Here is a 22641-nt window from a genome sequence, read left to right as displayed (position 1 = left end):
GGGTTTGGGTTAGGTGGTACTGGTTTAGGGTTCGGTGGTGGCGGCGATGGGTGGCGTTGGGTTGTTGTGGATATGGGCTTAGGTGGGTTTTAGGATCGGGTAGGGAAAGTGGCGGTCTGATAGTCTGGACTTAGGGTTAGGGTTAGGGTTAGTTAGGAGTTGGTGGAGTGGTGGTTGTCTGATATAGGTGTAGTGGCGGTGGTCTAATTTTGGGGTTTGGGTTAGTTAGGTGTTGTTGGTGGTAATACGTCGTGCCGGTGGTGGTGCGGCGTATTTTTTTAAATTTATTTAAAGCATTTTCCAACAGAATTTCCGTCGGAAGTTTCAGATAGAAGTGTGACTGTCGAAACTTTCTGACGGGCTTTTCCGGTACTGGAAAACCTTTTTCGAAGGAAGTTGTTTTTCCTACAAAAGCTTTTCCGACAATCGGTTCCGACGGAAATTCCGTCAAAAACGGGTTTTCCGACGGATTTTGGGGTGTTTCTGACGGAAATTTTCCATCGAAAATGAGCTTTTTTGTTGTAGTGTTGCTAAAATTCAAACTCACTTGACAAGTACCCAAGATTTGGTCCAAGGTGGAGATTGTTGGGTATCATGCATGTGGCCCAATCTCTTGAGAAGCCCAAAACACCATTCTTCATGCTAGTATATGTCGGTGCTTGAAGGATAATCAACAAATCTCTTGATTTTTCTAGAAAATCAACTTGCAATATTTTATAAAAAGAAGTCTAGAAGATTCTTCCAAAATATCACTACACTCCACCGACCTTACACAACTATAAATAGTTTTTGAATTGCTCATTTTTACCAATCCACTCACACACAAAATTGATCATTCCCAATTACATAACCATACTACATAAAAAGCCTTTCTACTAAATCCACTTTCTTATTCATATTTCTTCCTTTGTATAATTCCACTATTTTTTTCATACTCCCTAATAAATTAGGGTCTTTGTACACTCATTTTAATATACTCCCTCCGTGTTTTTTTAAGTGTTACAGTTTGACCGGCACATAGTTTTAGGCACTTTAATTGACCTTAAATAAAATAAGAGGTAAGTGGGGTAGTTGGAGTATTAAAAAATTGTAAAAGAAAGATAGTGAGGTTAATAGTTTATTGAAAAGTAATGAATGTGAGAGGAAAGATATAATAAAAAAAAAAGTAGTAGTGGGTTTGGGTGGGGACCATGAGAGGAGAGAGATATAATATTTTAATGTAGTATTTCGCCAAAATAGGAAATGCTACACTTATTAAAACACGGCCGGATTTGGTAAGTGTAACACTTGAAAAAAAATACTGAGGGAGTAGTGGATTTATTTTCAATGCTCGTCGTTCGTGAGTTTTTTTTTTTTTTTTTGTTAATTTTTCCCACGTATAATAATATTGTGTGTCAATTTCTTTACTACTTATCTTGCCTTTATCTTTCTTCTAATTATCTTATCAATCAATACATCTTTAATTTGCTTCCGCTGTGCACTCACCAAACCTATCAGTACAACTTCTTGTGATACAGTTCACCCTTAGAAATGGATTGTGTAAGAAAATTAATGCTCCAGGTTTCTTATTTTTAGGTAACAACCACCTATTAATAAACCTTCTGATCACAGGGTTCAAAACTTTATTTAAGGTATCCGGCATAACATGGTTTTCCTGAGTTATCAACTACAATACACAGAATCCGAAAGCATAGATATCAACAAGCTCATTATAATCGCCCTCCACTATTTATGGTGCTAAAAACTCAGCAGTTGAAGAACGAAAATCTTGGGGTTTGATTTTCTTGGAACATGTAGAGACAAAGCTAAATCTCCAATTTTTACCTGACTTAGATCATCCCCTTCAAGATTTATATTCTGACAGCTTATGTTCCTATGAATTATCATAGGATTATGTGAATGTAGATAGTAGAATTAAATAAGCAACATATCCTAAATTCAAATGATTTTCATCTAATTCATCCCAATGTTTCAATAAATTGATAGATAATTTTCGGACCTCTCATAATTCATTACTATAAAACAATTTCACAACAATTTGTCAAAAAAAAATTCTTAAAACAAAAGCACACAAGAAACAAGAATCATGAATTTCCACCGATGAAAGCCCTTGTGAAATAATTCAACAATGGTGTTTAAAGTTTGGAGAGAAAAGTTATTCAAACCAGCACAAAACTAATACAAGATATATACTAATATTTGGATAATTGATTATTTCTTCTTGATAGTGCCACATAATTAAATTGAATTATTGAAGATAATATTCAATTAAAGAATTGAAAAACTCAAAAGTGTCTCTCTCCCTCCTCCTCCAACTCTTTCTTTCTCTTAGGATTTAGAGCCTATTCACATTTAATGAGCTGAGCTGAGCTGAACTGAACTAATTGGAACTGAAATGAAGTGAACTGAACTGAATAGAGCTGAAATAAATATTTTATGACAGAAGGAAATTAGAAACTGAACTAAAATTAAGCTAAAGTCAACAAGCCCTTAGTTGTTCAATCCCCTTAGAGAAATACTGTAGGTTATGGTTGATAGAAAAACTATGATTTTCTTTCCTAGATTTAATTCATTGGTAAAGAATTTCAAATACATTCATAAAGATCGATTGAAGATCTAACGACATGTAACACTAACAAAGTAATCTTATAACACTGTTGGCTGATCACACGTTGTGGCTAGCCACGCCACATATAATAATTTGTGAAAAATCAAATGATTTGTTTTTAATAATTAGTATAATTGCATATTTAAATTTTATATTTTGAAAAAAAAAATGGAACAAAATTAATATATTAACAAAAAGGCATACTGACATCACAAATGAAATCTAACAACTCAAATACATAAAATAAAACCAAATAAAAAATAAATTAAATAAACCAAATAAAGTTTTTTTAGTCAAAACAAAATTTTTTTTTACACACAGTCAAAAAAGTTATTAAACCAAAAATTATAATTTCTTTAATTAAATATAATAATGAATATAAAAAAGGGAGAACAAAACAATTTAAATAAGTAAATTACTTTTTAATTAAGTAAAATATCCTAAATTAACAAACTTTAATCAAATAATAAAAGCCAGTTATGGTATTCCCCTAGGTGATCCAATGATCGATTATCATCATCCGCCTGCGCCAAATTGTTTGAAAATACTAAAGCTTGAAAAACAGGTCATTGAGGAGTTGAATTGCCTCAGGCCTCTCAGAAGAAGTAGGAGCCAAACACTTTTCGATCAAGTTTCTAAGTTGTAAATCTGTAACTTTGCTTAGAGCTTCCGGCATACCACCATCTTCAACCTTCTTTAGTTTGTTTGCTCATCATAATCACTCCATTCGCTGCGAGTGACTATCCGAAGCAAGCAAATCCCAAAAGAGTATATATCTACCATATGATCATAACCCTCTCTCTATCTAAATCTACATCTTCGTTGAATCCCCTCCAATCAACGATATTTAAACTCCAATCTTGACCGTGCCTTGGTTTCCAATAATGTATATATTTTCCAACTTAAGATTGCCGTGAATTATCGGGAGATCGTGTAAGCTATGGAGATGATCTAACCCTTGAAGAATTAGTCTAACTCATTTTTTTACCACACTAGTTGTTGGCCCGCGCGCTACGCGCGCGGTCCCTCAACGGTGATCCTGCTTCTGTGATTAGTGTCTAATTACCTGTTGTGTATCCTTTAATGTAATTCGCCATATTTCGATTGTTTTGTTGCATGCTTTGATTGATTATGAGTTCTGTATAATTCGAAGGTGTAGTTTCCTAGACTATTTAACTTTGATGATCATGCTATAGATGGGGACTCTAATTGTTTGTATATCAATGTAAATTTCACAGTAATCAACAAAATATTGTGCTTCTATGAGCTTTAGATTCTGATGGGTCGGTGTAGCCTCAACAATTGGGCCTATCTGGATAAAGCCAAGGCTCTACTGGACTTGGTTTGAACCCTTGAGGAATTTGTCCCCATTTTGAGGATCTAGCCCAAAATGTTATGCTCTCCCCATTTTATGTTATTTTTTATTTATTTATTTTTATTTATTTTTTTTATTTTTTAATTTTTTTTTTTTTTGTAGACAAAATTGGTTAAAACAATAAGTATATGAACCGAAGAGAGTAGAAAAGTCTTCTTTCAGGTCTTACAAGGATATGAGTAGTAACAATTTTTTTTTACTGATGTTCTCTTTGATTATTACCTTACTATATAACAATTCCATGAGAAACCTTTTTACTCCAACTTTTTTTGCTTATTGGAATGAAACCATCCTAATAAATTAATCTATCTATAGCTAACTAAGATTAACGAGCAAATGAAACTATCTTGGAATTATTGAATATTATTGATAGGAAGAATATTTGTTTTTTTTTTTTTTTTTGCAATGCGAAAATACATTAAGTACGACATACAAACTTATATTGATTGTACATTTGTTTTTCTAAAATTATTACATAAGAAATCTATTTCATTTTCGCCTAACATACAAATTTCCTTAAATTAAAGGATTTTATATGTAGACGTCGTTGTCCCAAGTTAGTTAGTAGGTGTTGGGTTTATCCGGTGAAAGATTTTTCCATTTCTTTCTTGTAAACACCAATACCATTTGCTTCAACGCATAACTTGGGCGTTATTAATAAACTTTAATACAAGTATGGTGCCGACGGTGTTGATTAAGCCGTTGGTGACATAATTGTATTAAAGAATATTTTAAGGGAATACGCTATCACAAGCTCTGGCGATAACTCCCTTTTTACCATCAACTTTGGGGTTGAGCATGTCTAACCTTTTGTGTGTAGAGGTATCCTTAGGAAAGCTATTAGTGATTTTAGATTGATGAGAGGAGGGAGGAATGTATTATTTTTTTGGGTTGTTTATTGAGCCATTGTGTAGATGAGAGACGGTGAATGATATTGTTGTGTTATTGTTGTTGTAAATGAGAAGTTCAAGTGCTATATTTATAGCCAGATCAAGATAGAGAAAGAAATAAGAGAGGGCCCATTTTTAAGTATAGCATCTAAAATACCCCCATGAGTAGATTTAAGTGCCCCACTCAGACAACTATTATTTGTCGGATATACCCACGTGGCCCACACTTGGTTCCCATCAACTCAATCACAACCGTCCAAAAATTTACATGTGAAAATGTAGCTTTTTAATTTCTTAAAGGGCAAAAAAGGAAAGTAGGCAGAAAGAAATTAAGATATTAACGAAGAAAGAAAATCAATTAATTTAGTGTTTATATTTTAATTAGTAGTAGTGTAATAGATTAATTGGACCCAATTAAGCTAAGTGTTACTTCTACTTCCTAAACTCACTCTCATAATATATAGTCCTCATAGAACGCATTAGAACTGTTATTCAAGTAAGCGATGTACAAAGTTTATAAAATGGGTTAAAAAAAGCATTTTCTAAGCCCAATCATAAAAAGTGGTTATCGGGAACAACCGTTCTCTTTTCCCTTCCACAGAAGGAATATGCAATGTATATCCTACTTAATCGTTCTATTGATAAAGCAAAGAAACACTTTTTAAAGCCAACCGTTTGTTTTTTTTTTTTTTTTTTTTTTTTTTTTTTTTTTTTTGTATAAAATCATTAATTTGCTTAGAAACTTATTTATTTATACATTATTATGACTGAGTAGTTTTATAAAGATTTCTGCATTTCAATTACAAGAACTATTAATGATTCCAAAAAATTGAACATGGCTTGAGAACTACCGTGTATAGAAAAAATAAAAAAAAATCCATCAAATCACCCAACTAAAACAATAAACAACCACATAAAAACAGATTTGCAAAGTTAATAATAATTCTATTGCTTTATTGAAACAATATTTAAATTACATTAATCCTAGAATACATAGAAAGTAATGTCGGCTAATTTGTGAGAGCATCTAAAGTACTAATGCTTGAAATCGTAGAAATGTTTATTTTTTTTTTTTACCCCGGCATCCATAATCAGTCGCCTTTGTGAATCTTTCATATTGGCACACTTCTCTTAAGTTATTCGTAGGAAATTGTTGAACCGAACGGATTGCACGGTGTTTTTTTTTCGTTGTAAGACCCAAATCATTGGCTTCAACACGTAATTTGGGTGCTATTTAGGTATGTAATTGCCAATATTTACATAGGTTTTTCTATTGACAAATTACCTAAATAGCCGTTAATGAACTCTATTACAATTACGTAGCCTACGCAGTGAATTCAACTGAAAACAACGTAATTGCAGTAAAGTTTATTATTAGGGAATACATTACCATTAACTTTGGAGTTGATTCCCTTATTTACCATTAACTTTGGTGTTGATTTTTAGTAATTCGATATATAGAATGGTATTTTGAGGTAAGCCGGTATTTTTTTTTGGCTAATAAGAGGAAGGTGAAAGCTAGTGTGATCTTGCATTATTTTTTGAAGCATTTTGTGAGATGGGTGTATTATACTTGGTAGAGGATTGTTTCTGTTTTTTTTTGTTTTTGTTATGTGAATTGCAAAGCAATAGCTCTATATTTATACACACAATCTTTTTTGTTTTTTTTTTTTTTTCTTTTTGTTAAAAAAAAATAATGTGAATTGCAATTGCATGCATTGCACGTAGGTAGTTCTATGAAATATTTAGGAAGTTTATATCCATAAAAAAGGTGTATATATGTTTGTAGTGTTATAATATATCTCTATGCTTTTTTTTTTTATTTTTTGTCTTATTGATAAAATTGGAATCCTATGTCTATATGTACAAATAAATTGTATGATTACTGATTTTAGACATGCTGAAGTGTCCTTTTTTTTCCATGTTCTCGTTTATATTTGTTTCAGGCTATAAATATATGATGCATTGTTAAGGCTGACAATATGTGAAGAAATTCATCTTTATCTATTTGCTTTTATTGGATATTATAAGCTGAAAATTTATTCTTGCTGTCGACATTGTTCATTTGCATGCTTATCTTTATTGCTTTGTTGTTCAGTGGGTATGAATGACAACTCTTATTGATTTGTCATTAAAATTACTACTCACTGAAAGCTACGACCAATTCAGTTTCTATGAATGCAATGTGATATAATAGACTATATGGATTATCCAATAAATTTATATGAAAGCTACGACCAATTCAGTTTCTATGAATCAACTTGTGATCATCATTAAATTGATTATCAGCATAATTGCATATAGCAATGGACAAGCTCTTTATTCTATCTTTGAATGCTTAATTGCGTTCACAACTGACAAACCAACCCATACTCCTTCCCCAACCTACTCCCACTCCCACCCCCAGCAAAACCACCTAAATTATCAAAAAAACAAAATGATCCATTAATTTAAAATGTTAAAAAAAAAAAACCAATCATACCCACATTAACCCCAATTAAATCGTAAAATTCAACTTGAGGAAGGTAGAACTTTGAGCCCAAACTTGAGGAAGCTTTTTTCTTCTGTTATTTTTTTGTCTTCTCTGCATTGATACATCAATGCTGATAAGTAACTTACTTTATGTTGTAGTTCACATGGCTACAGTTCACAAAATAAAATCAATAAACCAAGTATATTGTCCTTGAAATCTGAATTCATTTGTCCTTCACTAATATCTGTATTCATATAAAGAAGCTAGCAGAGTGTCATGGGTACAGCTTTAAACGAATGGTTACAGCTTTAAACGAATGGTGGATGATAAATTGCAATGGCTGTCCTCTCTGAATAAGTGTCATGCATGCTTCTTTTTTGTGCTGCAGTATCATAATACCTTATGGAGGTGCTGCTTTCAAAATTGTTGAAGTTTATTGTTAATGTGAATTATTTGTATTAATGACTATTTCTTATAATTTTATGCAGTTCTTTGAAAAAGAGTGTAATAATAAATTGAATATAAGCAACATATATAATCTACTATATATTTATAAATATAATTTAACATCTGCTTTAATTTAGCAATACATCAGATCATTATCCTGGTACGGTGTTTCCCTGGAACAACAACTGCTGTTACTGTTCCTGGGAAACCCTCAAAAGATTAACTGCTACAGCATTCTACTCCTATATACATGAAATTATGAACCTAAGCTGTAGATTAAGTACTACATGATGCTGGAGTTTTATATAAAATACCTGGGCAACTATTTACTGTGCTTAGTATTTAGCAAAAGCAAAGTTCTTATAGTTGCCCATATATTTATAGTCTAGCAAAAGATTTAATATTTAGAGGATGTGTAGGTAGTGCACCTTAAATTTCTGTTCTGCAGTACTTCATTAGGCTACTATATATTTTTTTGTAGTCTAGAGACGATCATTGTTCGTGGCAGATTTGATGGAAGATTATTTCAGTTTCTCAGTCTTCACAATTACAGGCTTGGCTTGCTTTTTCTCAGTTTCCAGAGGCACAGGTACATCTTGAGCTTGATCCTTTTCTGGTGATATCTCTGGGTTGTGCTTCTCTGGAGTCATTCCGCCAAAGCAAAGTTTCTTCTTTGCACGGACTTGTGATAGCGGTGGCTGGGACTCATTTTCGTCACCTTGGAATTGCACAGGGCTTTTCCCTAAAGATTTCTTGCGCTTAAGTGATTCAATATCTTGCTGAGGTGACTCCAGCGTTTCAGTGAAATGTCGTTCTTGTGTATGCTTTTCTGAAGAATCCTTCATGTTTGGGGTTGGAATGACTGGTTCAGGATTTGCTAGTTGCATTGTCTGCTGTTTAGCTTTTTCATTGGCATCTTTTGCTTGGTTGGAGCTGCTATCAAATGGTTGCAGAACTTCTTGTGTCTCAAGATCTTCCTTCAGCTCAATACTCTTGAGAGTCCATTCCAGGACATTGTTTTGGCCTAAATGCAATGTGGGGCCTACTTTAATGAAGAACGGCTTGTTGCTAAGCATGTCTTGAATTGGCCTGAATGCATCGTGATCATCCTGCATTGTGTTTATCATCATGTCAAGCATTAGTATTAACTTCAAACTTGTAACCGTTATAATATATATCTTTGGTTGTTTATTATGCTAATATTATCTACTTAGATGACTATATTTCTTCTCTACTCTATTTTTACTTCCTTTTTTTTTTGATATCTCTTTAGGTGAGACTGATTAGCAGGGTTATTCTACAATTCATGCTTAATTAAGGGATTGTGTTCTATGTTACTATGGTATAAGATAAGTGTGCTTGGCATTTTGAACTTTACTGGATCGTTAGACATGTCAAGGCTGATTGCTTATTCAAAAATCTATATTCTTTATTTATCTTATGTTTAACTATGCTCTTGTTTGGTTAAATTGAATTTGGTTAATTTTAAGCTTATCAATTTTCTTGCTTTTAATTATAATTTTATAAAGTTTGAACGTTCGAGCATTCTTTGGAATTTTACAAAGCATATATAAACTGTTTTGAAAATTAGAAGCTAGGTACATGGTAAGTGTAATTTACCGCTTCTTTTATGGCGTAGATTTCAGCTGCACTTCTCTTAAACAGTCTTTCAGTGTCATCGTTGAATGTGGTGAATGCCATAGTTCCTGTGCCATCGCTAGCCTCAAACTTAAAGGTAGTCCTGGCATAAATTCAAAGTAATTTTTGTTAGGTACAATATTAACAGATACGGTTGGCTTTAAAAAAGAGTATTTGTTATACCTCTCAGTGCAGATGCATTCTTTTTTATAACAAGAAGTGCAAGAATAACGCTTCTGCAGTGGAAGGTTGGTGCGTTTCCAGCAATTCGAACAGCCTGTATATGCATTCACCTTTTCTAATTCTGCATTCTGAATAGTTACCTCTATCCATAGAAGTTCTTCTTGTATGGTGTTGCTTGGCTACAAATTTATTATAAGTTACAGAATATCAGTTAGAGCATGCACACTTAAGTACCACTGAGTTGTGAACTTCTGAGAGGCTGTAATGAACTATTTTTTACCTTTTTCTGCCGCAGCTCAGCGATTGAAACAACTTTCTTGTTTTCACTTGGGTACTTAACATCCAATATTCTAGCCTGTCTATCTAATACCTTCTGGTGAAAGAGGTTAGCCCTGCACATTGTTAATTATAGAGACCATCAGCATACTATAAAGGTTGTTGTTTTTGCTTAGCTAAGTTTTGGAGATTACCAGTCAGATAGCTCACGTGCACGATCTCCTTCAGGTTCATAGATTATTCGAGTGGACATACCAAAATTCATTGAAAATCCTAAATAAAATAGATAGTGTTTATTTACTCATAGCAACAGATCATTCAAAGAACTAAAGTACAGTAGCTTTTGTCTTACTACGGCGAGTATGTGGTTTAAGAGCCCTGAAACCTATAACCTGGAATGCTTCTGCCCAATTAGTTAACTTGTCAAAGTATTTTGGTGCAGTTAGATCATTCCACAGTGAGATGGTGAGCGGCTGATCACAACTGTTACATGAAATGGTTATTGTTAGTGATTTCAATTTGTAACATGTATCCAATAATATTTTGAGTATGCCTAAACATTTAGCTGTTTTTATTTTAACCTTTGATCAGTAATTACTATTTCTCGCACGAAGCTTTCTCGCTTTCCATCTCTGGCTTCAACTTTCCTTGCTTCTTCTTCCACATATAACACCACACCCATCACATCTGTAAATTCAGACAAGTTTGTTAATGTTCTGTTAATTTTATTTTTTTGTGAAACTGTTATGTGAGTGTAATATACCGCATTTCTCATCAAGATCAATTGCACGAGGTATACTCGCTATTGGTTGATAGTTAGGCAGAATTGGTCCGAGCTCTGGATGAACTGGTTGGATCACAGTTCTACTACCAAAAGTCATTTGGTAGGGAAATTGATCAAGTTCAGTTCTCCATTTTTCGTCAATGAACTTAATAGGTGCAGCAGAAATGTCGTATTCACCTAGGTACTGTAATGCTTCTTCAAATGCTTCAATTTGATCGCCGAATAAAGTACCTCGCATCCTATTACCCTATAAAGCAGAAAATGATAATGAAGTAAGTGTGCCTAATAACTATATTATAAACTTCCTTAAAATTATTAACTATACATGCTTTGATATTTTACATGTAGAATAAGTCTTTTTATGTTTGAGATTTAAAGTGCACAGAACACGTTCTTTCTGTAACATAATTTTTGCTAAAACAAAGTGATTTTAGCACTTATGTACTTTACATTATAAAAGACAAAAAGAAGGTTACTCAAAATATCTAACTATATTAAGCTTTGTAGAATAGCATATTTAGAAGATGTTTTGAGATTTTATTGTAAGGTAAATCGATATAGTTTTTAAAAAAAAATACCTTGAATGCTTGATGATATAATTTGAACATGATGATATAATTATAAAACTAAAGTTCACCTGACTCATGCTTGATGATATAATCTAATTACCTTGAATGCTTGATGATATAATTATAAAACTAAAGTTCACCTGACTCATGCTTTAGCTTTAAGTGTACTTTATTTAATTGCATCTTAAGCTGAACATGATTATAGCATAAGTAAAAGCATGATTATAGCATAAGCATGATTATTATAAAAGTAGTTGATATAATTTGTCTATAGCCCACCATAACTATTTACACTATATGCTTGTCTAATTTTTGTACAGCCTACCATAATGCTTGACATAATTTAGACTATACTCAGGAATATTCTTTTAATTCTATCATAACTGTAATAGAGTTAGTATGAGAAGTAATAAATACATACCTTTTCATCCTTTAGAAGTAAAGTTTGGAATCTAACTGTTTTTTTGGAAGATAGTGTGTCCCTCCCCTTTTCAGCAACAACTACCCTTACTATATAAGCCTTGCTTGCTGCATTTAACTGATTCAAGTACACATACTCTGGCTTCTGTCTAGCCGTTTTGTATTTTTGATCTGTGTGTATAAATGGTTTCATATTATTTTGTATAGTAGTAGTTTTAGTTAATGATGTTAAATTTTATAACATTTAAAATTAAATTTTAAGATTAATTGAGCTAAAGGATAATGTAAGCAAGCTGTAAAAGAAGAGACCATACCTGCCATGGCTGAGTAAGGCACTGCTACTTTGTTTGATATCTTCTGTGAAAAAAAAAAACGAAAGGCAAAAGAGCAAATACCTTTATATGAGTCAGGACAGATTTTTAAAATAGAGAATAGAACACAGTAATTGGGGAAGCTTCTGGTTACAGTGTTCAGAATAGCAAATGTTAATTTTTTATTCTTCTTACTGTTTGTACTGTTCATTCCATACTTTAGGTAAAGAATTCCAACTCCCTACTGTACTTTTGAATTAGCTTTTAAAGCTTGCAAAAGTTTACTGTCTTTATAAGTAATAGAATAATAATATGTTATTTTTATATAATAGACAGTCATATTGTAGTAAAAATATTGCAGTACAATCTTCCTTTTTTTAAGGGAGTGGCTTTTACAATCTGTCATAATCAAAGCAGACCTACAATCTTCCTTTTTTTAAGGGAGTGGCTTTTACAATCTGTCATAATCAAAGCAGACCTATATTTCATAGCATTTCTTTCACACACACACATACACACACACACACACACACACACACACACACACACACATATATATATACACACTCCACAGCTCTTAATATCAATTTCTATTTCATGTTTGAATACAAAATTTATACATTTCAATAATTTTTGGGCTTTTAAATGCAGACTCTATGACAATCCTAATATATATCTTAAAGATTAACAAATATCCTGTTTTTCCTTGAGCACAAAAGTATAGCTTTTTTAGATCTTAGATGCATTACATTGAATGTAAATGCGGATGAAGTTTACCTCAAATCGTAGATTGTCAAATTCAAACTCAATGGTCATAAAGAAGGATAAAAATTTACCGTAGATTAAACCTATATTGATTATACTGACAACTAAATGAAAATATGAGTAAAATTAAACCGTAGATTGTCAAATTCATACTCAATGGTTATAAAGAAGGATAAAAATTTACCTCAAATCACAAGAAGTTTCAATGTAGGAAGCTTAGATAACGGTTCAATGCGAAACTCGGAGTGCACCACAATAGAGGAGAGAGTGAGAGGACAGAGACGTATTCTGGAAATTAGCTGTGTATAGGAAATAGAGGCAAAGCTAATAATCTCTATCAGGCTTTATGAAACTCAGGCTCTTTATCGAACCTTAGGAGGTTCGAAGCGCACAAAATGTTTATATATGACATGTGCAATATGATACCTGGCTTGTCACTGCATGTGCAATATTATACCGGGCTCTTCACCATTGGCAAGAACAAACTTTATTGCAGCTTCAACACTCTCGAAAGAAAACATTAGGTCTAGAATTAAGTTCTGGCTTTCTAAACAACTTCTAAGCTGCATTTCTCAACTCAGGGTGCTTTAGCTATGACAAAACCATGCTCACAAAATTGCTCTGGAGCCGCTTCTGAACTTTTGAAGGACCTGAAATTGAAATATAGTTAAATAAACTTGGTTGAGTTTCAAATCAACAAGACAAGCTCTTTGAAAAAATCCATTTTACCCACATCTAAGTATCTTACAGTAATTGACAGCATACATATACAAAATTACAATTTGCTTCATTTACCATAAAACACAAAGTAACATAGTACAATAACTAATAGGCAAACAAATTCGATAAATTTGGACAAATTACCCATAAAAAATGTCATGGAGTAGTGGAGTAGCACCTTACACCTACCATTGTCTAATCATTCTTTTAATCAAGAACAATTTACAGTGCAACACAAAGACCAAGTAACCAAGTATTAATTTTAAAACAATTTCAGTCTTTATTTATCACATATAAGAAACTCTTCAAATCACCTTAGTTCACCTATAAATGTATGCTCTTTAATGCTTATCTTATTAGTAATTTGTTTGTCTAACTTTCTCTTGAAATTTTTTGCCCTGCAATGTAGTAAAGTTAGACACGGAGAAAAATCAACTTACTAAGCTTGGTTGGTGTATAATCACCTAGATTACTCCTGCTAGCTTTAGGACAGCATAAGATACGACATTTTTAACAGAGTTCTCTGAATGCTGTAAAGTAGGAGCTACTGATATAACCCTCACTTTATCTGCAGACCGTGCACGTGAAAGAGCCACATATAACTGACCATGTGAAAAACACGAACGAGGGAGATAGATTAACACTTGATCTAAAGTTTGACCCTGTGACTTGTTAATAGTCATTGCAAAGCTCAGCTTGATAGGAAATTGGTTCCTCTGAAATTGGAAAGGATATTTTTGAGAACTTGATGGTCTGAGTTTAATTCTGGGTATAAATACATGTTCTCCTTGATATTGTCCGACAGAAATCACGCACTCAATTAAATTAGGGAAAAACCTTTTACATATAAGGCATGTTCCATTGCATAAACCAGAAGACGGCAGGAGGTTTCTAAGTAATATTACTGGGCAGTTTTCTTTGAGCACAAGATTGTGAGGGCTCATTCCACCCGGACATAGTTTATTCAGGAATTCCGTAGGATATACACTGCCACAATCATCTAGAATACTGTCATAGCTTGTATAAGATATGGCTTGTCCTGGGAATCTCTCAATCATGAACGAATTTATAGTGTCAACATCGTCGTTTATAGGTGTTAGAACAGCCCTTCTTGAAAAGATTTGAGGATCCAGAGCACCTGAACCAAGTTCTGGAAAAGAAGATTCAAGCAACTTCTCTATTGGATCAGCATCAGGTTGGAAAGTCTGCACTATCTGAGGCGGCAACTCAACAAAATCACTTTCCTTGGTCTGCAGTTCACCGTTTCCCAGTGCTAGTAAAAACTGACAGAATGAAGGATCTTCCCTAGCTCTTAGATTTTCAGTTAACCTGAATCTCCTCAAATGCTGCCATATATAAGAACTCACTACACTTGCTTCGACTGCTTCTCTCTGAGTCTTGTTAGGAACAACAGGCAACACTTGTCGAAAGTCTCCACCGAAGACAATTACTTTCCCACCAAATATCACATCACTATCACATATGTCTTGTAATAAAAGGTCTAGAGATTCTAGATTTTGCTTGTTTGCCATTGATGCTTCATCCCATATTATAAGAGCTGTTTCTTTTATTAACGCTGCTAAGCTACTTTGCTTAGAGACGCTGCAGGCTAATGAAGTATCGCTGTCCATTGGAATCTTAAATCTTGAGTGTGCTGTTCTACCTGAGGGAATATTTGCTGCAGCTATTCCAGATGTAGCGGTAGGTAAAACAATCTTATTCATAAGGCGGATCTCAGCATACAGCGCATTATATAAGAAAGTTTTGCCGGTTCCACCAGGACCATCTACAAAAAATGCCCCTGGTTTTCCTTCCACTATATGCTGCATAATACATGTAAAAATTTCTTTCTGCGCTGTATTTAGTAGGCCACGGCTGTCTATACAAGCCTGAGGAATTGGAGCATCTAAGGCATCTTGAATGTCTTTTGTTCTATTAATCTGGCTATCATCGTCATCCATTAAAACAGCCAGACCACAGGCAGATAATGACTTCCCCATAGCCTCTAGATGTTGCTCCACTGATCTGATAGTTAGTTTTTTAATTTTGGCTTCTGCACCAGAGTTTTTTTGTGCAAAATCTTCTGACAATGCAGAATAATATTTGCGCCACAGTTCTTCAGGATCACTCGGCTGACAAAATATAAGAACAGTTGCAAATAGCCGGCGTAGAGCCTCAGGGAGCTGAATTTCAGTTGCTTCAGCCAAACAAATGCTTGCAGCATCATCCTCTTCTAAAATGCCAGCTTTAAGACATGCTTCCTTGAAAGTTGCACATACATAACCTTGAACTGTGCGTAAGTCTGTAAAAGATTTTGGACTCCTGACATGCAGTAATAGCAGTCGAAGGTAAAAGCGTTCACCTTCAGAAGGAGACACAAAAGCTAATCGCCCAACCATCTTTTTTTTATTTTGTCGGTTGGACCATGATTTTGCTGAAGCATCCCACTTATAATGTTCTGGAAATTCTCCATATAAGTAACCAAGACTATCAGTAGCTGCATTCATACGGAAGAACTCTGTTAATTGAGTCCTAGCATAAACACCGCTTGCAATACCTACATCCAGACGTTCATACGGGCGTACACAGACAGTATTCATGTCTGGAATATGAACAGACAGAGGTAAGACTGGTGGATACATTTCAAATAAATCAAACCCGAAAATTCTCCAAGCCGCTTCACACGGTGACACCCACTGTCCTGACTGAAACTGAGCAATTTCATCTCCAGAATTTCTATCCTCAGCCGAAATATTGAAGGCCACTCGATCATGCCCTTTGTAGACATATTTATATAAGTATTTCACCGCTTTTATAGTTGAACAAACTTCTACATTTAAATGACAATCAAAGAGTGCTGTGAGGTAAGGGTTATAAGGTACAACCCATCGATTATCTAACTCAGCATTTCTGACCTTCACTCGTTCTCCGGTATCAGTTCTCTTATAACAAGGATAACCATCTTTATTTGTTGTTGTTTGTACGGTGAATTGCTTTGGATATCCATTTTTACAAGAAAAGTGATTATCCTTCTTTCTCATACAAGGGCACTCTGGATTTAATTGGCCACATGGTCCATGCATCATATGCCTTACTACAATCTTACGCAGTTCAGGCTGAGTCACAGGAGGTATCTCTGCACAAACATACTTATCATAATCAGCAGGAGATTTCATCTTATGTTGCTGTTCCAGAATCAACAGGAAATGAGCATGTGGCAATCCTCTTTTTTGAAATTCTACAACATATATCATCGCTGCCACTTTACCAAATACCATGTCTTCCTTGATTTTTTTTTTCAGAGCAATTAACTTTGCCCGAAATATACGAGCTACTAAATCCGGTCGGTCTTGTGCAGTCTCACCAGGCTCTAGTTCGGCTTTTATCTCAGGCCAATTTGCATTGCATGTCATAGTGACAAAGAGATCAGGTTTCCCGTATTTCTGCACAAGAGCCATTGCATTCAGATATCTCCTTTTCATATCACGAGGGCCTCCTATAAATGATGGTGGCAAAATGAACTTATGACCAACATCAGCCGCACTTGTCTGTCCGCTCTCCACTGTGTCAAGAATTCCTTTATAAAGATCGGCTCTTATTGTATCTTGATTTTGCCGGAAAAAATCTAACCTTGTATTTTCAACCTTGATATACATGTCTGTGATATATTGCAGAAATGCACGCCCAGCTCTTAACAGCATGTTTCCTGGTCTAATTTGAAGCTTATAAGCATAGTACTCCCTTGCGGAGATATTCTTATCAGCTTTGGTATGTCTTCCGGAAGCTCCTATATACATTAAAATCCAAGAAAAAATCCAAACTAAGCAAATTCTAAGGAAACATAGGCAAAGAAGTAATTAACCCAAAAAATCCCATAGACTTGTTAGGGACTTACGAGCAGCTTCTGCATCCAGGAAATCTGCCGGAGTGTGCACTGCACATGAATGAATAGGATCAGGTTCTGCTGCCACTTGCCTATCTCCACCATAAGAAGTTTTTTTAAGACCCTGATGCCAACCGCATTCGCCTCTTGGAAAGAGCAGTGGATACTGTAAAGGATCATAGCACCCATAAAAATGGGCAACTCGATGGGATTTTGCAGATTTTGCTGTCACAAGAATATGTGGCCATGAACTCTGACTCGATGAAACACTATCAGGCCAGATAACAGCAACTTCATCTGAAGTGGGAGCATTATACACCCTTTGATCTGGCACAGTGTTTGAATTTATTATAATGTTAGTACTTTCATCAACATTTACTTCTCTCAAAGATCTGAAAAATCTTGCATATGGATTATCTTTAGTTATTTGCATTAATTTGTCTATAACATCCTGTCTTAATTCAGGAAAGCAATTTGTTCTGTGTTTCAATTCGTTTTGGCCATCATAGAAATAAAGCTGCAGATACTTTGGACCATCCTCATCTGGTATTAATTCTGGTACAGAATGATATATTTGGCCATGTAATTTAAAGACATATATACCTTTATATGTTTCTCTATCAGTCTTACCTCCAATGGAACTAAAGGCAAATAAGTTATTGTATAATCGAGCATACTTTCTAAAATGCACAGCATCTTCATCCCTTGAAGTAAAAAGTCTCGCTAATTCAGGGTGATATTCATTTGCAGCTATTTTAATATCACCATTGCCACAACAGAAATGCAAGGTTTCAAACGCAAACTTTTTAGCCCCGCATTTAGCACAGTAGGTAGGCGGAGATAATTCTAGGGGTTGCGTAGGCAATGGTTTTCCTATAGTAGCCGCAGGGATTTCTGCAATAATATAAAAGGATATCTAGAATAACTGTATTGTGCAACAACATATATGTGTTAACTCTATTAACTGAAATCACGACTAAGGCTTACTTTTAGCAGCATCCCTTAGCTGCTTTGAACTCTGTGCATTTGATGGTGCAATTTTAAGAGACACGGGTCTTTCTGTAGCAGTACAAAGAGAAAATTACGCCAGGTCCGATTAAAAAGCACCACATATATATCTACTTTATAAACCTAAACCAAGGCAAAATACCCACTTTCAAGTACAGTGTATGTTGAAGGCCTTGATTTCGCCTTTTTGGAATTTGATTGTTCTGCTTGACTGTGGAAAGCATAAAAAATTTATGAATTTTCTTCGCAAAAAATAAAATCCATTATTATAAGTCATCTATTTTACCTAGAAGAATTATAAGCTGATATCAAATCACTCATTCGCTTTGATTTCCGCCCTTTACTTGATGGTCTCTTAAAATTAACAGGTGCTTCAGCTATCATATAAATATTTAAAGCAGTAACTCAGCAAATTAGACACTAAACAAACACCATAAATAAGTATAGCAATGAGCATACGTAAAAAAATCCATCCTAAACATCATGTCAATTTTGAGACATACCCATATTACTTTGGTGCAGATCAAGCTATCTCAACATAGAATGTGCACAAGATACTGATGATTCCTGTTTATGTCATTTACTGTAAAAAGAAAACATATTAAATTCTCCGTAGTTGCAATTCAGAAGATGTTTTTGGGTCTGTAAAACGAGCAGGTATTTAAAAGGTTCTGCAAATTAAATCTACAAAAGTTCCAACAACCTGATACATCAACCTAGATGTTTACCTGTTCTAGTATTTGTTTTGCATAACATCCTGTGATCAAGGCAGCATCAATACAATAATTCCTGAATGTGATCAAGCCCCCTATTTTCAATGCCATAAAACAAAACAAAATGAATACTATTAATCTACTACATTGCTTTTTTTCTTTTTAAGAAATTCTGCATATCACTAACAATATTTTCCTTTCGACATTTTATAAAGCCTCTGAAATTCGTCACCTTCCCATCCTGTTACCTCTTCTAAGTTTAATCTTACCTATTCCAATTTACATATTTTTAAACTACAAAGAGAAAAGGAAATGCATAAATCTAGTCCATATTTAAACATTTCATATTGCTTCTAAAAACAGAAAGCTAAACATATTCATCAAACATGAAAGAGCATTATTAAATTAAGAAGCCATACAATAAACAATAAAATTATAAAATATTCTAGAACCAACATACAAATCAAAAGTTCGTCCATTTATTACTCGAAATACACATTACATTAGATTTCAGTTACAGCATACAAGTCTATTTTGTAATGAAATATTTCAGCCATAACTATTCATAGACTTAAGCACTAAATAAAACAAAAGGAAAGATAGAAATCTAAATAATACTAAGCATATGTCAATGCTAAACCTAAACACCTTTAATCAGGCAAACATCTTGCTACCCAAAATACTAAACTAAGACTCCAAATAGCCTAAGCAAACTTCGTGCGCTTCCAAACAGTCTCTAGTTCAGGTATGCCAGAAACCAAAGGCTCCGAAACTCTAACAGTAGAAGAAGATGCAGCATCTAATGGTGTAGCAGAGCGTCTTTTCATTGGAGCAGGTGGAGGCAAACCAACCTTAGGTATCTGAAACCTTTCAGAAGTGGGAGTCAAGCATTCATCACCAGCAAAGTTTTCTTCTCTGGCAGCCAAGTGCTCCTTTAACTGGTAAAACCTACTCTTTAAAGCATTACAAGCAACACTCTTCTCCGAAACTGCACCATAATTAGCATCGACAATTTCCAGGCTATACTTAGTCACCAGGTAATGTATAGCTCTTTTAGCAGCCTTTTCCTTTGCACCAGTTACCTCAGGACAAGGATCACTATAGATGCATTCCATTTCAGCTCCATTATGTGGGCAAGACACTGTCAGCCAAGACACGAAACCCAAATCTTCAACCCAAATAGTCTCTAATGGACTCACCTCTGCCCCAGTCCTTGTAACAACAACTCCTAAAAAGCCCACAAAATCAATCGTCACATGGACAACATCATCAGATGGTTTTTTGCCCAAATTCTTCTGTGCAACAGGCATTTCTATTCCTTTCTCACGACATAACTCAACAACCTTATGCTTAAAAAGCTTACTGCATAGCTGATACATCCTTTCTCTATCAGATGAAAAATCACTCACCTTCACCCCAAACTGGCTCATCAATTTTTGCACTGCTTTTTGAGCAGCCCTTTCTTGTGACTCCTGAACTGTATTAGCCTCCCCACCGAAAAATACAAATTCAGGCTTCCCACATTCAGTTTTAATACGAACGCAGGCATTGTTCCTATCCTTATCTATAAAACCATAAATTGGTTTAGGAAAATTTAAACACTCAACCAATTGACCTAAAAGAGGTCGAAATGGAATGGCAATTTTGCTTGACTGAATAGTCATAACCTGTAACCGGCAAAAACTAAAATTAAACAAACATACACATCCACTAAACCAAAACCACAATCAAATTACAGCTAAGTTAGCATATCTAAGAAAACTAAGTCACCTTGTAAAATCTCAATTTAAAAGAACTCAGCAAACTTACCAACAATAGCAGCAAGCAATTTTAACACCACAGCCAGCTCCAACTGCACAGTCCTACAATATTTCTGTTTTTTTTTTCATTTATTTTTCAAAAAAGGGGGAAAATAAGGAAAAGAAAAAGGAGAAAACAGAAAACACAGAAAATTAAAAACATAAGCTATCTAACCAAATCCAAGGTTCCATAAATTAACTTTAAATAACACAAATGCATAAACAGCCAATTTCAATTAATCGTTGTAGATTATTTGTAAGAACATCATAATTGTAAAGTGAGTAATTGTAGATCAATATATGTCCAGGTGATCATGTAGAGTAAAAGTTCAAGATTCATTAAGTCAATATCCAATGTTGTCTGTACAATTGACATCCATATGGAATTTCAGCAAGCATATTACATTTTTATGAGAAATTTACAAGCTAAACAATCACCGCAGCAAGGTTTCAGAAACCAACCTTCTTTTCTCACAAGATAAAGAAGAAGCAAGCCAGAAATCAAAAAGAAATAAAAGGCAAACCAAATATGCAGCACATATAAATATAGAATTTGAAAGCAAAGGACATATCCATTATATTTTATTAGCCAAAAAAGCTACACCATATAAATTGATCCAGTACACCACAAACAAATATCTCTCCTCTAAAAACTATTAAATAATAGATATGCAACTTAAAAGGACATATTAAATATATTTCTATTATTATAACCAAAAAACAGCCATCTTTAAATCTCCTCGGAGGAAAAAAAAAAGACAATAAGCACACACTAAAACCCCTCTGTCAAATTTTATATACACATACACAATACAGTACCAGACAATTCCCTGTATAAATACTGTATCTAAACAGTGTAGTCTCCAAAGCAAATTTCCTTTCCCACTGTAACCTCCAAAGCCAAATTTTTATTAACATACTTAATGAGGCTAAGTTAATCTCTAATTAATTCATAATAGAAATCTACAGGAAATTAATTTTTGTTCACAATTTTATTAGCTAAAGCTAAAACATAACATACTTAATTAGGCTAATGAACTAATTAACTAACTAAACTAAAACAACATAGCAATGAACTAATTAATTAATTAAATCAACCAAATCACATTACTCATCAAACTCAACAATAATTAAACTAAAATTCGCCAAAAAATGCGAAACAATAACTAACCACACCTCACACATAGCAATAACCAGATCCACAGCTGCGACCAAAGAAGCTCCATCAAACCACTCCATGAAATTAACAGCTGCCAAAACAAAAAAACACTATTATCTATTTACAATTAACAACAAGAAGCGGGGAAAAAATTGTTAAATTTTAAAACAAAGCCATATACCTTACAAAGAACGAAATGAAGAAGATAAAAGCTAAAAATGGTAATAATTTGTTGATGGCACTCATCGAACAATTATTGATCGGGATCAGATTGCTTCCCTCATTTGTTTGATTTCACGCTTCAGCTCATTCAGACTAAAATAGCACCGGCAATTACAGCAAGCAACAACGACATCCAAAGCCACACCACCAGCAGCTCCATGAAACCTCGCCATCGAACTAATCACTGCAACACCCATTTAAAATCAAGAAGGAAAAACAAAAACGAAATGGAAAAAGAAAGCAAAAATCAGGATGGAACAATGAAAAAAGAAAGAATACAAAGCTAATCAAACAGGATGAATGCCACGCGTCAGCTCACTCACAACAGCTGGAATGGCAAAGCGAAAAGACCGAACCACCCCTGGCAATTTTGGCAATCAGGGAAGGGTGGTAAGGGC

The 22641-nt window shown here is 34.2% G+C and overlaps 1 protein-coding gene and 1 long non-coding RNA gene across 2 annotated transcripts; both read right to left on the bottom strand.

Annotated features, from left to right (window-relative positions):
• Positions 1-7909: 7909 nt before the first annotated feature.
• Positions 7910-11984, bottom strand: LOC145613742 (replication protein A 70 kDa DNA-binding subunit D-like). The gene is made up of 10 exons (XM_081668809.1): positions 11978-11984; positions 11665-11834; positions 10654-10921; positions 10472-10577; positions 10276-10373; positions 10085-10163; positions 9895-10006; positions 9615-9793; positions 9414-9534; positions 7910-8902 (listed from the first exon to the last, which is right to left on the bottom strand). The coding sequence occupies exons 1-10, from the start codon at positions 11982-11984 to the stop codon at positions 8315-8317; spliced, it is 1728 nt and encodes a 575-aa protein (XP_081524935.1). The 3' UTR covers positions 7910-8314.
• An 8619-nt stretch (positions 11985-20603) lies between these two features.
• LOC145613122 (uncharacterized) lies at positions 20604-22113 on the bottom strand. Its single transcript, XR_014106870.1, has 3 exons — positions 22039-22113; positions 20873-20936; positions 20604-20730 (listed from the first exon to the last, which is right to left on the bottom strand). It is a non-coding gene; the product is annotated as an uncharacterized LOC145613122 (long non-coding RNA).
• Between the last annotated feature and the right edge of the window lie 528 nt (positions 22114-22641).

Source organism: Chenopodium album, chromosome 25 (genome assembly GCF_948465745.1).
Source record: "Chenopodium album chromosome 25, dcCheAlbu1.1, whole genome shotgun sequence".
NCBI lineage: Eukaryota > Viridiplantae > Streptophyta > Magnoliopsida > Caryophyllales > Amaranthaceae > Chenopodium > Chenopodium album.
The sequence above is the reverse complement of the archived record's forward strand: the minus strand, read 5'-3'. Positions and strand labels throughout refer to the sequence as shown.